Genomic DNA, 17,941 nt, shown 5'->3' on the forward strand with positions numbered 1-17,941 from the left:
GGATTAGAATCGGTGGCGTGGTCTGATGACATGAAAATAGAGCTCTTTGGCCACACCCATGAGAGGTTAAGCTTAGAATAAAGAAAATACACATAATAATAATAATAATAATAATAATAATATGCCATTTAGCAGACGCTTTTATCCAAAGCGACTTACAGTCATGCGTGCATACATTTTTTTTTGTGTATGGGTGGTCCCGGGGATCGAACCCACTACCTTGGCGTAACAAGCGCCGTGCTCTACCAGCTGAGCTACAGAGGACCACATTCTACTCATCCATTTATAATTAACATTTGAAAATATCCAAATCATATTAAATGAACACATAAGGGTTCATAATTGTGTTCCATCAATATATGATTTCATTTAAACAATATGATTTAATGTGGCATAAATAAAACACACATTTCACAACACAGCCTCTATTCTGTCATGTGATTTCAGGTCCTCTGACTGGGAAAATGTCTTTCCACAACTGGAGCAGTCTTAAGGCTTCTCTGCTGTATGTGTTTTTTATGCTCTTTCAGGTTCCCTAACTGACCTATACTGTTTCCACACTGGGAGCAGTGGACGGTCTTATCCTCACCTGAGTGTGTGTATTCTCTCATGTTTTTTCAGGTTCCCTAACAGGGTAAATGTCTTTTGACACTGAGAGAGCAGTGGTAGGTTTTTTTTGTGTGTGTGACCTCTCGTGATATTTCAGGCCTCTTAACTGGGTAAATGTCTTTCCACACAGGGAGCAATGGTAAGGCTTTTCTCCTGTGTGTTTCTTCTTATGCTCATTTAGGTTCCCTAACTTGGTAAAATCCTTTCCGCACAAGGAGCAATGGTAAGGTTTCTCCCCTGTGTGTGTCCTCTCGTGCTCCTTCAGGTCCCCTAACCACCTAAATTGATTTCCACAATGAGAACAGAGGTAAGGCTTCTCTCCAGAGTGTATTCTCTTATGTTTGTTCAGGTTCGCTAAGTGGGGAAAACTCCTTCCACACTGAGAGCAGTGGTAGGTTTTTTCTCCTGTGTGTATTCCTGTGTGTATTCCTGTGTGTATTCCTTCATGCCTTTTCAGACTTCCTGAATGTGTAAAACTCTTTCCACACTGGGAACATTGGAAAGGTTTTTCTCCTGTGTGTATTCTCTCGTGTTTTTTCAGATACCCTAACTGGGTAAAACTCTTTCCACACTGAGAGCAGTGGTAGGGTTTTTCTCCTGTATGTATTCCTTCATGCCTTTTCATACTTCCTAAATGTGTAAAACTCTTTCCACACTGGGAACATTGGAAGAGCTTTTCTCCTGTGTGTGTTTTCTCATGCTCTTTGAGCGTACATAACCACTTAAAACTCGTTCCACACTGGGAGCAGTTGTGCTGTGTTGCTGGTTTGGGAATCTCTGGATTTGGATTCCCTGAAGGACTCTTCCCGCTGTCAGAGTGAGAGTCTGGTTTCTCTCCTGCCAAAGATAAACAGATTATTTTATTAAAACAGAGAGACCTGAATGAAACCTATACATGATTAAACTGTTTTTCCTATGAGGTTTAATCCAAACTATTGACCTCCTCCTTAGGACCATCTGGCAGAACATGTTCTATAAATTAAGATTGGAGACTGTGCCAGATACATGCTGGAACCGACCCTATGAACTACGCTCTAACTATGGATCTAACGGGACTGCCCCGGGAGGAGCTCACTTCAGATCAGTACTTTATGCATCCAAGTTTGATTTTGACCTCTCCGGCATGCTATTAATAAACAATGATTCCATTTAAGATCGACTTTGAGTGTGTCCCCTGTGTAGAATTTCCACGACAATTTGGCGTCAACAAACAGAATGATTGATTCTGCCTGCGGAGCTTTCCAGTGGGGGTCTGCGAGGTTTGTTTATGAAGCGTGAGGAAAATTCCCATCTGACCAAAAGACGACGAGACCCGCCCAGACCCTTACTGTGAGCGGCCCAGGAGGAGGCACATCATCCGCGAACAATTGAGGGATTGCAACTGATTTCAGTAAGTTAATTTAAATGAATTTGTAGTTAAAAAATAAAAATGAATGATAAAACCAATAACATGAACACATAAAAAAGGTACCCATAGTCTTATAGAGAGAGGTGTCTACGTGGTCTGCAGCCACTAACACTAACACATAATATAGTCTTATAGAGAGAAGTGTCTACGTGGTCTGCAGCCACTAACACTAACACATAATATAGTCTTATAGAGAGAAGAGTCTACGTGGTCTGAAGCCACCAACAATAACACATAATATAGTCTTATAGAGAGAAGTGTCTACGTGGTCTGCAGCCACTAACAATAACACATAATATAGTCTTATAGAGAGAAGAGTCTACGTGGTCTGAAGCCACCAACAATAACACATAATATAGTCTTATAGAGAGAAGTGTCTACGTGGTCTGCAGCCACTAACACTAACACATAATATAGTCTTATAGAGAGAAGTGTCTACGTGGTCTGCAGCCACTAACACTAACACATAATAGTCTTATAGAGAGAAGTGTCTACGTGGTCTGCAGCCACTAACAATAACACATAATATAGTCTTATAGAGAGAAGTGTCTACGTGGTCTGCAGCCACTAACAACATTATAAAACCAATACAATTAAGGCGAGTAATGCATAAAAAGGTGTCCATAGTCTTATAGAGAGAAGGCGATTCACTAGTCTTATGAGAAGACTAGAGCGAGGGTGTAACGGTACCATGGAAAGCTCCGCGGACAGCTGTCTTTAGGCATTTATAAAGAGAAGTGTCTACGTGGTCTGCAGCCACTACTAATAGCATAAGGAGTTATTATATATGTACAGTTGAAGTCAGAAGTTTACATACACCTTAGCCAAATACATTTAAACTCAGTTTTTCACAATTCCTGACATTTAATCCTAGTAAACATTCCCCGTCTTAGGTCAGTTAGGATCACCACTTTATTTTAAGAATGTGAAGTGAAAGAACAATAGTAGAGAGAATGATTTATTTTAGCTTTTATTTATTTCATCATATTCCCAGTGGGTCAGAAGTTTACATACACTCAATTAGTATTTGGTAGCATTGCCTTTACATTGTTTAACTTGGGTCAAACATTTCGGGTAGCCTTCCACAAGCTTCCCACAATAAGTTGGGTGAATTTTGGCCCATTCCTCCTGACAGAGCTGGTGTAACTGAGTCAGGTTTGTAGGCCTCCTTGCTCGCACACGCTTTTTCAGTTCTGCCCACAAATTTTCTATAAGATTGAGGTCAGGGCCTTGTGATGGCCACTCCAATACCTTGACTTTGTTGTCCTTAAGCCATTTTGCCACAACTTTGGAAGTATGCTTGGGGTCATTGTCCATTTGGAAGACCCGTTTGCGACCAAGCTTTAACTTCCTGACTGATGTCTTGAGATGTTGCTTCAATATGTCCACATAATTTTCCTTCCTCATGATGCCATCTATTTTGTGAAGTCCACCAGTCCCTCCTGCAGCAAAGCACCCCCACAGCATGATGCTGCCACCCCTGTGCTTCACGGTTGGGATGGTGTTCTTCGGCTTGCAAGTAACCCCCTTTTTCCTCCAAACATAACGATGGTCATTATGGCCAAACAGTTCTATTTATGTTTCATCAGACCAGAGGACATTACCCCAAAAAGTACAATCTTTGTCCCCATGTGCAGTTGCAAACCGTAGTCTGGCTTTTTTATGGCGGTTTTGGAGCAGTGGCTTCTTCCTTGCTGAGCGGCCTTTCGGTTCATGTCGATAGAGGACTTGTTTTACTGTGGATATAGATACTTTTGTACCTGCTTCTTCCAGCATCTTCACAAGGTCCTTTGCTGTTGTTCTGGGATTGATTTGCACTTTTCACACCAAAGTACGTTCATCTCTAGGAGACAGAACGAGTCTCCTTCCTGAGCAGTATGACGGCTGTGTGGTCCCATGGTGTTTATACTTTCGTACTATTGTTTGTACAGATGAACGTGGTATCTTCAGGCATTTGGAAATTGCTCCCAATGATGAATCAGACTTGTGGAGGTCTACAATTTCTTTTCTGAGCTTTTGGCTGATTTCTTTTTGATTTTCCCATGATGTCAAGCAAAGAGGCACTGAGTTTGAAGGTAGGCCTTGAAAAACATCCACAGGTACACCTCCAATTGACTAAAATAATGTCAATTAGCCTATCGGAAGCGTCTAAAGCCATGACATCATTTTCTGAAATTTCCCAAGCTGTTTAAAGGCACAGTCAACTTAGTGTATGTACACTTCTGACCCACTGGAATTGTGATACAGTGAATTATAAGTGAAATAATCTTTCTGTAAACAATTGTTGGAAAAAATGACTTGTGTCATGCACAAAGTAGATGTCCTAACCGACTTGGCAAAACTATAGTTTGTTAACAAGACTTTTGTGGAGTGGTTGAGTTTTAATGACTCCAAACTAAGTGTATGTAAACTTCCGACTTCAACTGTATGTGAAAGATACATATGGTGCATCTGAAGTAAGGACAGAGAATCGTTGAAGATGCACCGAATGTGTTTGGGAATAGTACTAAGTGAATGTGGATGTGAGAGTTGTGTAAGTGTGTGAAGGACGTGTTAAGCTGATTGAAATGTGGATGTTATGGGTAATTTTCTAGTACATATGCTATGAAGTGATAAGGGTAAAACATAGTAAACATGATTGATACTTTGTAATCCAGATGCATGCCTGGATAGTGACTATAGTCAATACAGTGGGTAACTGTTCTTTAGTGTGTGTATGAATATCATTTTGAAGAAAGTGTCTGAGTCACGCCACCAATATGATAGGATGGGTGGCAGGTAGCTTAGTGGGTAAGAGCGTTGTGCCAGTAACCGAAAGGTCGCTGGTTCTAATCCCAGAGCCGACTAGGTGAAAAATCTGTCGATGTGCCCTTAAGCAAGGCACTTAACCCTTGGATAACCTCTGGATAAGAGCGTCTGCTAAATGACAAAAATGTTAAATAAGACTCATCTAGAGAAGCGCACGTAGCCCTTGTAAGGACAATATGTGTGGTACTTGGCCCTTGTAAGGAAACTATGCATGATACTTGGACTTTGGAAGATGGTGGTGGCGTGATGTACATATTTACATTTTAGTCATTTAGCAGACGCTCTTATCCAGAGCGACTTACAGTTAGTGAATGCATACATGTTTTTGTTGTTGTTTTTTTTCATACTGGCCCCCTTGGGAAACAAACCCACATCCCTGCCGGCCAAACCCTTTCCTCATATAAGGCCAAACCCTCCCCTTTCCTCATATAAGGGAGTAACTGTGCAGGATGTATAAACATTACTATGTGTCTGTATGAAAGGAGAGCTCGTAGTCAAAGCAACCAGATGTTCCATGGAGCGGCTAGTAGTCAAAGCAAACAGATGTTCCATGGAGCAGCTCGTAGTCAAAGCAAACCAGATGCTCCATGGAGCAGCTCGTAGTCAAAGCAACCAGATGCTCCATGGAGCAGCTCATAGTCAAAGCAAACCAGATGCTCCATGGAGCAGCTCGTAGTCAAAGCAACCAGATGTTCCATAGAGCAGCTCGTAGTCAAAGCAAACTAGATGCTCCATGGAGCAGCTCGTAGTCAAAGCAACCAGATGTTCCATAGAGCAGCTCGTAGTCAAAGCAAACTAGATGCTCCATGGAGCGGCTCGTAGTCAAAGCAAACCAGATGCTCCATGGAGCAGCTCGTAGTCAAAGCAAACCAGATGCTCCATGGAGCAGCTCGTAGTCAAAGCAACCAGATGCTCCATGGAGCGGCTCGTAGTCAAAGCAACCAGATGCTCCATGGAGCAGCTCGTAGGCAAAGCAACCAGATGTTCCATGGAGCGGCTCGTAGTCAAAGCAAACCAGATGTTCCATAGAGCAGCTCGTAGTCAAAGCAAACCAGATGTTCCATGGAGCGGCTCGTAGTCAAAGCAAACCAGATGTTCCATAGAGCAGCTCGTAGTCAAAGCAAACCAGATGCTCCATGGAGCAGCTCGTAGTCAAAGCAAACCAGATGCTCCATGGAGCAGCTCGTAGTCAAAGCAACCAGATGTTCCATAGAGCAGCTCGTAGTCAAAGCAAACTAGATGCTCCATGGAGCGGCTCGTAGTCAAAGCAAACTAGATGCTCCATGGAGCGGCTCGTAGTCAAAGCAAACCAGATGCTCCATGGAGCAGCTCGTAGTCAAAGCAAACCAGATGTTCCATGGAGCGGCTCGTAGTCAAAGCAACCAGATGCTCCATGGAGCAGCTCGTAGGCAAAGCAACCAGATGTTCCATGGAGCAGCTCGTAGGCAAAGCAACCAGATGTTCCATGGAGCGGCTCGTAGTCAAAGCAAACCAGATGTTCCATAGAGCAGCTCGTAGTCAAAGCAAACCAGATGCTCCATGGAGCAGCTCGTAGTCAACGCAAACCAGATGTTCCATGGAGCGGCTCGTAGTCAAAGCAAACCAGATGTTCCATAGAGCTGCTCGTAGTCAAAGCAAACCAGATGCTCCATGGAGCGGCTCGTAGTCAAAGCAAACCAGATGTTCCATGGAGCAGCTCGTAGTCAAAGCAAACCAGATGCTCCATGGAGCAGCTCGGAGTCAAAGCAAACCAGATGCACCATGGAGCAGCTCGTAGTCAAAGCAAACCAGATGCTCCATGGAGCAGCTCGTAGTCAAAGCAACCAGATGCTCCATGGAGCAGCTCGTAGTCAAAGCAAACCAGATGCTCCATGGAGCAGCTCGTAGTCAAAGCAAACCAGATGCTCCATGGAGCAGCTCGTAGTCAAAGCAAACCAGATGCTCCATGGAGCAGCTCGTAGTCAAAGCAACCAGATGTTCCATAGAGCAGCTCGTAGTCAAAGCAAACCAGATGCTCCATGGAGCGGCTCGTAGTCAAAGCAACCAGATGCTCCATGGAGCGGCTTTGTTGCGCTATAATAAAGTATATTCTTGAATTCACAAGCTCTGGGTTTTTTTTAGATACTTTTGAGTTAAATATTTCTACCACCATGTTAAGCTGATTGAACTGTGGACAATAAGAGATGGAAATTGAGCTTTTTAAAACGTACTGAGTGAATGAGAGCTGTCAGGGGGAATGTAAACTGAGTTTTCCAGTTCTGCGTGAGATGAGTTTTTCCCCCCATCAATAACGTTGTCTAGGGGGGGGGGTTTCCGTCCACCACCGCCCATCGTAGTCTGGGACTACTAGTAACAGCACGAGGTGTTATTGAACACGGGGGCTGTTTGTTTTATATTTATAGGAAGCAGCAGTCTGGGACTACTAGTAACAGCACGAGGTGTTATTGAACACGGGGAGTGTTTGTTTTATATGTATAGGAAGCAGCGGTCTATAGGCATTTCTGGGAATTAGTAAATGTGGTCCGGGACCACTGTACCATAGTGTCTGGGAGACTACAGAGGAACCCGTTGAAGATACATATAGGATGCACATGGAGTGGTGTGGATGGGAATACCTAAGATACATATAGGATGGCACATGGAGTGGTGTGGATGGGAATACCTAAGATACATATAGGATGCACATGGAGTGGTGTGGATGGGAATACCTAAGATACATATAGGATGCACATGGAGTGGTGTGGATGTGAATACCTAAGATACATATAGGATGGACATGGAGTGGTGTGGATGGGAATACCTAAGATACATATAGGATGCACATGGAGTGGTGTGGATGGGAATACCTAAGTATAGAAGCGGCAGGACTAGAGGGGCTATAGAGGCTATCTAGAACATGGGAACTGTGGTGACTACAGAGGAACCGTTGAAGATACACATATAGGATGCATAGGATGCAGATGGAGTGGTGTGGATGTGACCTACCTAAGTATAAATGCAAATGTATTTGTGGCCGGAGTCAAAGTAAAAAGGAGTCCTGAGCGAAAAGGGACCAACGCCGGCCCGGAGTAGAGGCCCAGAAGTAGAAGGAAGGAGAGCCCTGCTGGGGCCCTGGGTTGTGTCCGGTTAAGTGATGAACTTTGCTATAGCATTGATAAGAAAAAGGCCTTTTAAAGACTATGACCAACAATGTGCCCTGGACCAAATTTGGGAGATCTCAGAAAAACAGAGAGGCTCATGACTATCTTTTGGCAGGTCAAGGGGGCACTTGTGCAATCATTGGCGATGAATGATAAATATGACTGATCTCGCCACTGTTGCTAAGAATAATTCCACACAACCAGAGCGGACGCCTGCAATGTGTATATGTTGTGTATGTGTGTGTATTTTTAATACATTCATAGAAGTATAACCTTTATTATGATAGAATTACCGTACTAATTAGATTGTATAACCCAGAATGAAGGGTTTGAAATGATGAAGTGTCTTTATGTGTTGATTTCATAACACTTTGCCCTATTTCTTTGCAGTATTATTTTAGTGCCTTGTAGCAAACAGGATGCATGTTTTGGAATATTGTTATTCTGAACAGGCTTCCTTCTTGTCACTCTGTCATTTAGGTTGTTATTCCAACGATGGGAGGCAATAAAACTAAAGGATTTACCTGAATTGGTTGAGACCAGAAGGGACCTCAAGAGTTAACCAACCCTGAGAGCTCATTCTTTTATACTTTAGCAATGAAGCTAGGTAAGTTGGAAGCTTGTGTAGCAAGGCTTTGTAAATAAAAAGGGAGTAATGAAGTGACCTACGGGACTTTAAATGAGGACCAGCCGACCTTTTGATACAGGATGCAGTGGTGAGTATCAGAACTGTCACCAGTGATAAAACAAATGGCGCCACGGTAGACGGCAACCAAAGGTGTAAGAGCAGTGGCTGCTGCAGTCTGCTAAATGGTGTCACCATAGTCAAGAACTGGCAGGAAAGTTGATGGTACAATCTGCTTCCTGCTGTTTTGGGAGACGCAAGATCTATAAAAAAAAAAAGAGGCCCACTTTAAATCTGAGCTTTTTAACTAGCTCATCCGTATGTTTTTTTAAAACATGAAGTCTTTGTCAATCCAAATGCCCAGATATTTATAGGTGGAAATGGGAGAACCATCCAATGAATAAATACACTGCTCAAAAAAATAAAGGGAACACTTAAACAACACAATGTAACTCCAAGTCAATCACACTTCTGTGAAATCAAACTGTCCACTTAGGAAGCAACACTGATTACACTCTTACACCTTTGGTTGCCGTCTACCGTGGCGCCATTTGTTTTATCACTGGTGACAGTTCTGATACTCACCACTGCATCCTGTATCAAAAGATTGGCTGGTCCTCATTAAAGTCCCGTAGGTCACTTCAACACTGATTGACAATAAATGTCACATGCTATTGTGCAAATGGAATAGACAACAGGTGGAAATTATAGGCAATTAGCAAGACACCCCCAATAAAGAAGTGGTTCTGCAGGTGGTGACCACAGACAACTTCTCAGTTCCTATGCTTCCTAGCTGATGTTTTGGTCACTTTTGAATGCTGGCGGTGCTTTCATTCTAGTGGTAGCATGAGACGGAGTCTACAACCCACACAAGTGGCTCAGGTAGTGCAGCTCATCCAGGATGGCACATCAATGAGTCTGTCAGCATAGTGTCCAGAGCATGGAGGCACTACCAGGAGACAGGCCAGTACATCAGGAGACGTGGAGGAGGCCGTAGGAGAGCAACAACCCAGCAGCAGGACCGCTACCTCCGCCTTTGTGAAAGGAGGAGCAGGAGGAGCACTGCCAGAGCCCTGCAAAATGACCTCCAGCAGGCCACAAATGTGCATGTGTCTGCTCAAACGGTCAGAAACAGACTCCATGAGGGTGGTATGAGGGCCCGACGTCCACAGGTGGGGGTTGTGCTTACAGCCCAACACCGTGCAGGACGTTTGGCATTTGCCAGAGAACACCAAGAATGGCAAATTCGCCACTGGAGCCCTGTGCTCTTCACAGATGAAAGCAGGTTGACACTGAGCACGTGACAGACGTGACAGAGTCTGGAGACGCCGTGGAGAACGTTCTGCTGCCTGCAGCATCCTCCAGCATGACCGGTTTGGCGGTGGGTCAGTCATGGTGTGGGGTGGCATTTCTTTGGGGGGCCGCACAGCCCTCCATGTGCTCGCCAGAGGTAGCCTGACTGCTATTAGGTACCGAGATGAGATCCTCAGACCCCTTGTGAGACCATATGCTGGTGCAGTAGGCCCTGGGTTCCTCCTAATGCAAGACAATGCTAGACCTCATGTGGCTGGAGTGTGTCAGCAGTTCCTGCAAGCGGAAGGCATTGATGCTATGTACTGGCCCGCCCGTTCCCCAGACCTGAATCTAATTGAGTACATCTGGGACATCATGTCTCGCTCCATCCACCAACGCCACGTTGCACCACAGACTGTCCAGGAGTTGGCGGATGCTTTAGTCCAGGTCTGGGAGGAGATCCCTCAGGAGACCATCCGCCACCTCATCAGGAGCATGCCCAGGCGTTGTAGGGAGGTCATACAGGCACGTGGAGGCCACACACACTACTGAGCCTCATTTTGACTTGTTTTAAGGACATTACATCAAAGTTGGATCAGCCTGTAGTGTGGTTTTCCACTTTAATTTTGAGGGTGACTCCAAATCAAGACCTCCATGGGTTGATACATTTGATTTCCATTGATAATCTGTGTGATTTTGTTGTCAGCACATTCAACTATGTAAAAAAAAAAAAAAAAAGTATTTAATAAGATTATTTCATTCATTCAAATCTAGGATGTGTTATTTTAGAGTTCCCTTTATTTTTTTGAGCAGTGTATATACAGTGGGGAGAACAAGTATTTGATACACTGCCGATTTTGCAGGTTTTCCTACTTACAAAGCATGTAGAGGTCTGTAATTTTTATCATAGGTACACTTCAACTGTGAGAGACTGAATCTAAAACAAAAATCCAGATAATCACATTGTATGATTTTTAAGTAATTAATTTGCATTTTATTGCATGACATGAGTATTTGATCACCTACCAACCAGTAAGAATTCCGGCTCTCACAGACCTGTTAGTTTTTCTTTAAGAAGCCCTCCTGTTCTCCACTCATTACCTGTATTAACTGCACCTGTTTGAACTCGTTACCTGTATAAAAGACACCTGTCCACACACTCAATCAAACAGACTCCAACCTCTCCACAATGGCCAAGACCAGAGAGCTGTGTAAGGACATCAGGGATAAAATTGTATACCTGCACAAGGCTGGGATGGGCTACAGGACAATAGGCAAGCAGCTTGGTGAGAAGGCAACAACTGTTGGCGCAATTATTAGAAAATGGAAGAAGTTCAAGATGACGGTCAATCACCCTCGGTCTGGGGCTCCATGCAAGATCTCACCTCGTGGGGCATCAATGATCATGAGGAAGGTGAGGGATCAGCCCAGAACTACACAGCAGGACCTGGTCAATGACCTGAAGAGAGCTGGGACCACAGTCTCAAAGAAAACCATTAGTAACACACTACGCCGTCATGGATTAAAATCCTGCAGCACACGCAAGGTCCCCCTGCTCAAGCCAGCGCATGTCCAAGCCCGTCTGAAGTTTGCCAATGACCATATGGATGATCCAGAGGAGTAATGGGAGAAGGTCATGTGGTCTGATGAGACAGAAATATAGCTTTTTGGTCTAAACTCCACTCGCCGTGTTTGGAGGAAGAAGAAGGATGAGTACAACCCCAAGAACACCATCCCAACCGTGAAGCATGGAGTTGGAAACATCATTCTTTGGGGATGCTTTTCTGCAAAGGGGACAGGACGACTGCACCGTATTGAGGGGAGGATGGATGGGGCCATGTATCGCGAGATCTTGGCCAACAACCTCCTTCCCTCAGTAAGAGCATTGAAGATGGGTCGTGGCTGGGTCTTCCAGCATGACAATGACCCGAAATACACAGCCAGGGCAACTAAGGAGTGGCTCCATAAGAAGCATCTCAAGGTCCTGGAGTGGCCTAGCCAGTCTCCAGACCTGAACCCAATAGAAAATCTTTGGAGGTAGCTGAAAGTCCGTATTGCGAAACCTGAAGGATCTGGAGAAGGTCTGTATGGAGGAGTGGGCCAAAATCCCTGCTGCAGTGTGTGCAAACCTGGTCAAGACCTACAGGAAACGTATGATCTCTGTAATTGCAAACAAAGGTTTCTGTACCAAATATTAAGTTCTGCTTTTCTGATGTATCAAATACTTATGTCATGCAATAAAATGCAAATTAATTACTTAAAAATCATACAATGTGATTTTCTGGATTTTTGTTTTAGATTCCGTCTCTCACAGTTGAAGTGTACCTATGATAAAAATTACAGACCTCTACATGCTTTGTAAGTAGGAAAACCTACAAAATCGGCAGTGTATCAAATACTTGTTCTCCCCACTGTATATGTATATATATATATATATATATATAGAGAGAGAGAGAGAGAGACTGATAAAGAGAGTGAGAGTGAGACTGATAAAGGGAGAGAGAGAGAGACAGAGAGAGACTGATAAAGAGAGAGACTGATAAAGAGAGAGTGAGACTAATAAAGGGAGAGAGACAGAAAGAGAGAGAGAGACAGAGAGAGACTGATAGAGAGAGAGACTGATAAAGAGAGAGAGATAGAGATAGAGGAGATAGTCCATCTGAAACATTCTTGATGTATTTAGTCCGTATTAAGTTAACATTTTAAACCAACCTTTCTGTAAGGTAACGAGGTCAGATTGCAGCTCTATCATAGTCTGGTCAACAGTTGGGGCCATGGCCTTGGGAAAGTATTCAGACCCCTTCCCTTTTTCCACATGTTGTTACACTACAGCCTTATTCTAAAATGGATTCAATAAATAAAAAAATCCTCAGCAATCTACACACAATTCCCCATAATGACAAAGCGAAAACAGATTTTAAAAACAGAAATACCTTATTTACATAAGTATTCAGACCCTTTGCTATGAGACTCGAAATTGAGCTCAGTTGCATCCTGTTTCCATTGATCATCCTGGGAGAACCTTCCAGAAGGCCAACCATCTCTGCAGCACTCCACCAATCAGGCCTTTATGGTAGAGTGGCCAGACGGAAGCCACTCCTCAGTAAAAAGGCACATGACAGCCCACTTGGAGTTTGCCAAAAGGCACCTAAAGGACTCTCAGACCATGAGAAACAAGATTCTCTGGTCTGATGAAACCAAGATTGAACTCTTTGGCCTGAACGCCAAGCGTCACGTCTGGAGGAAATCTGGCACCATCCCTATGGTAAAGCAAGGTGGAAGCATCATGCTGTGGGGATGTTTTTCAGCGGCAGGGACTGGGGGACTAGTCAGGATCCAGCGAAAGATCAACGGAGCAAAGTACAGAGAGATCCTTGATGAAAACCTGCTCCAGAGTGCTCAGGACCTCAGACTGGGGTGAAGGTTCACCTTCCAACAGGACAATGACCCTAAGCACACAGCTAAGACAACGCAGGAGTGGCATCGGGACACGTCTCAATGTCCTTGAGTGGTCCAGCCTGAGCCCGGAATTGAACCTGATTGAAAGTTTCTGGAGAGACCTGAAAAAAGCTGTGCATCTATGCTCCCCATCCAAGCTGACAGAGCTTGAGAGGATCTGCAGAGAAGAATGGGAGAAACTCCACAAATACAGGTGTGTCAAGCTTGTAGCGTCATACCCAATTAGACTCTAAATGAGTAAAGGGTCCGAATACTTATGTAAATGTCATATTTCCGTTTTTTTATAAATTAGCAAAAATGTCTAAAAACCGAATGCACTGTACATCACTGAGCCATCACAATGAGCCATCACTGCAAAGAGCCATCACAATGAGCCATCACTGCAATGAGAAATGGGACATGAAGTATGTACTTGGAGGAGAGGCAACAGAGAACATGGAGGAGACACGCAACAGAGAACATTTAATATGTACTGACAACAGAGAACATTTAGTATGTACTGACAACAGAGAACATTTAGTATGTACTGACAACAGAGAACATTTAGTATGTACTGACAACAGAGAACATGGAGGAGAGACACGCAACAGAGAACATTTAGTATGTACTGAAAACAGAGAACATTTAGTATGTACTGACAACAGAGAACATTTAGTATGTACTGACAACAGAGAACATTTAGTATGTACTGACAACAGAGAACATTTAGTATGTACTGACAACAGAGAACATGGAGGAGAGACACGCAACAGAGAACATTTAGTATGTACTGACAACAGAGAACATTTAGTATGTACTGACAACAGAGAACATTTAGTATGTACTGACAACAGAGAACATTTAGTATGTACTGACAACAGAGAACATTTAGTATGTACTGACAACAGATAACATTTAGTATGAACTGACAACAGAGAACATTTAGTATGTACTGACAACAGAGAACATTTAGTATGTACTGACAACAGAGAACATTTAGTATGTACTGACAACAGAGAACATGGAGGAGAGACACGCAACAGAGAACATTTAGTATGTACTGAAAACAGAGAACATTTAGTATGTACTGACAACAGAGAACATTTAGTATGTACTGACAACAGAGAACATTTAGTATGTACTGACAACAGAGAACATGGAGGAGAGACACGCAACAGAGAACATTTAGTATGTACTGACAACAGAGAACATTTAGTATGTACTGACAACAGAGATAATTTAGTATGTACTGACAACAGAGAACATTTAGTATGTACTGACAACAGAGAACATGGAGGAGAGACACGCAACAGAGAACATTTAGTATGTACTGAAAACAGAGAACATTTAGTATGTACTGACAACAGAGAACATTTAGTATGTACTGACAACAGAGAACATTTAGTATGTACTGACAACAGAGAACATTTAGTATGTACTGACAACAGAGAACATGGAGGAGAGACACGCAACAGAGAACATTTAGTATGTACTGACAACAGAGAACATTTAGTATGTACTGACAACAGAGAACATGGAGGAGAGACACGCAACAGAGAACATTTAGTATGTACTGACAACAGAGAACATTTAGTATGTACTGACAACAGAGAACATTTAGTATGTACTGACAACAGAGAACATTTAGTATGTACTGACAACAGAGAACATGGAGGCATTAATACCATCGTTGCTGAGTGGGGTACAGCATTAAGGTGACCACTGTCTGGTAGGGGGTTCCACTAGTTACCACAGCCACAAAGTCAAATTAACGAAAACAAAAAATATATATTTTAAGGTTAATTTAAGGTTAGGCATAAGGTTAGCTGTGTGGTTAAGGTTAGGTTTAAAATCACATTTCAAGAAGATACATTTGAGAAACGCTTAGACTTTGTGGCTGTGGTAACTAGTGACGACCGGTAGGTTGCCGGGACAGTGGTAGATTGAACTAGAGGTCATACACAGAACCACATCTGAATTGGGAATTCAGATCAATAAATTGCACTTTAAACAACAAGAGAAATTGTACATTTGTCACATAATAATAATAATAAGCCATTTAGCAGACGCTTTTATCCAACGCGACGTACAGTCATGTGCCCATACATTTTTACGTATGGGTGGTCCCGGGGATTGAACCCACTACCCTGGCGGCGTTACAAGCGCCGTGCTCTACCAATTGAGCTACAGAGGACCACATCCCTGGTGCACTTACATGACATTATGCCAGCCATGTTTGCGCCCCATTAACAATACATGGGGAATATTTAAACTGAACGTCTAGAATCTGAACAATATGGAACGTTCTGAAAGTTGGCCCAACTCTGCATAATAATAATGTATTACATTTCTATAGCGCTTTTCATAACAGTCTCATGTCTCAGGTTCAGCCTAATGGAACTACCTCCATGTTTTGAGGATATTTATAAGTTATATTCTCCGAGAATCATTGGCTAGGCCCAGAGCCATCTATTAAAACGATACATTATTTCAACAAGTGCAGTTTGTGACCCTGCTTTTAAGACAGTACTCACTGGTGTTAATCAGATCTTCAGTCTCCTCTTCCTCTCCTTCTTCCTCCTCCTCCTCCTCTTCATCTCCCAAAACGTCTTCCTCCTCTTTTCTTAAGATATAATATTCTGGAGAGGAAGAGGAGGGTATCTCTTCTTTCACTATAACACCCTCCTCTTCTTCTTTCAATGTTATAGCCTCCTCTTCCTCCTTTTTCATTCTGAAAGCTTCTACCTCCTCCTCTTCCACTGTGACAGCCTCTATCCCCTCTTCCTCTTTCACTCTAAAGTGTTCTTTCTCTTCTGTCACTGGAACATCCTCTGCATCTTTCTCATTTTTCATTCCGAAAGCATCCTCCTGTTCTTCTTTTACGACAATGTTCAGCCCCAGAGCTTCTTTCTCCGTCCAGCAGACCTCCTCTTCTTTAGCAGGAGGAGAGTAGCTTGGTGAGCTCATGGTCGGGGATGTTAGCTAGATTGCTAGTTACGATTAACGAGTAGCCTGGTGCTAAGCTAACATAGCAAGCCAGCTAGCTACCTGACTAACAACGTAAATGTTAACTTAAATGGGGCAACTTGCTACACGAAAGAAGTTTAAAACACAGAAGGCAAATATAGACCGAAAGCGTCTACAGAGCTCCAATGTTTGGGCTACGTTGGCTAGCACGCCACCGAGGTGACTGACTAGACCGCTGTGAAACGATAAAGTTTACCTAAGTACTTCCGGGTCACGGATTTTTAGAATCCCTTCAGCATAAGAGTCCTGTCCTGTATACTTTCTAAATGAATAATTCGGGAGAAAATGATGGGAAATTATATGTGATTTATTTGTTTATTATTATATTTTTTAAAATCTAAATGGTCAATATTTGTTTATTTTGTGTGTGTACTCCTATCATTTATTGCACCGTACATAATCACCTGGACGTTGTGTCAGTAAAAGGTGGTACCATTCTGCTCGGCAGCATGTATGGCTTCCAAATCCACAGAGTTTACACACAGAGGGGCGTCGCTGCTCATTTTGCGGCTCTTAAAGAGTGGCCAATCAACTTAAATCCAATATATATATATATATTAATATTGGCCATAAATATTACACGCTAAAAGTCACAAAGTCAGAAAGCCCGCCTACTCGTGTGATGACACTTAAACCAATTTAACTGTTCTCGGAAAATGACCAATCAGATGAGGGAGTGTGATGACGCGTATGCCGACCGGCTTGCAGGGCAGACAAGAGACGTGCATTTCTTTTATCTATTGATCCATCAATGATGTGGTTATTTAATAACTAAATAATACAACCAACCGTTCTAAATGTAAAGTGGAAATCAGATATTTATTATAGCCTTGCAGTTGCAAGAGGTCAAAACATTTAATAATAATAATAATAATAATAATAATAATAATTGATTGGAATTACCTGGCACTTTTCTAGAAGTTCCAATCAATTATGATTAAATGTTTTGACCTCTTCCATAGCTTGAAGACCATGCTTTAGTACAGAGACGGAAACTGGTACAAAATACAAAAAAGGTTGACTGCAAGGCTATAATAAGACATCGCCCACGTTATCTGCTTTCCTGGTTTTAAGGTAAATATGAAAAAGTATACAGCAAATAGGGGTGGCAATACAGTCTGCTACCGTCCTCAATGGTTTCCCATCTAGCTTAATGTAACCAGTTACTGCTCAGTGGGGACCTTGGTCAGAGCAACACAACGGGAGGGTTAAGGTAAATATGAAAAAGTATACAGTCTAGCAAATAGGGCTGGCAGTACAGTCTGCTACCGTCCTCAATGGTTTCCCATCTAGCTTGTCTATACCTGGTGGTTTATCATTATTGATAGATAACACGTTTTCCACCTCTCCCACGCTAACTTGACCAAATTCAAAACAGCAATCCTTCTCTTTCATTATTTGATCTTTTATACAAAAAAATATGATGGTTCACTGTTCAATGTTGTCATTTCACTTCTGAGTGTTTCCACTTTACTAGTGAAATAGTCATGGGAATGAATGGCCATATCAAAAGGTTTTCTTTTAAATGACTCATCAACTTCAATGAACGATGGAGATTAACTGGGTTTTCTGCCCCTGATATCATTTAAGGTA

The 17,941-nt window shown here is 42.8% G+C and overlaps 1 protein-coding gene across 1 annotated transcript; it reads right to left on the reverse strand.

The window, feature by feature from the left end:
* Positions 1 to 432: 432 nt before the first annotated feature.
* On the reverse strand, positions 433 to 16,391 carry LOC311120598 (uncharacterized protein). The gene is made up of 2 exons (XM_084195185.1): positions 15,856 to 16,391; positions 433 to 1,446 (listed from the first exon to the last, which is right to left on the reverse strand). Exons 1-2 carry the CDS (start codon positions 16,286 to 16,288, stop codon positions 608 to 610), a joined length of 1,272 nt encoding a protein of 423 aa, XP_084051311.1. The 5' UTR covers positions 16,289 to 16,391; the 3' UTR covers positions 433 to 607.
* Between the last annotated feature and the right edge of the window lie 1,550 nt (positions 16,392 to 17,941).

This window comes from Coregonus lavaretus, assembly GCF_964263955.1.
Source record: "Coregonus lavaretus genome assembly, contig: HAP1_SCAFFOLD_47, whole genome shotgun sequence".
NCBI classification, from domain to species: domain Eukaryota; kingdom Metazoa; phylum Chordata; class Actinopteri; order Salmoniformes; family Salmonidae; genus Coregonus; species Coregonus lavaretus.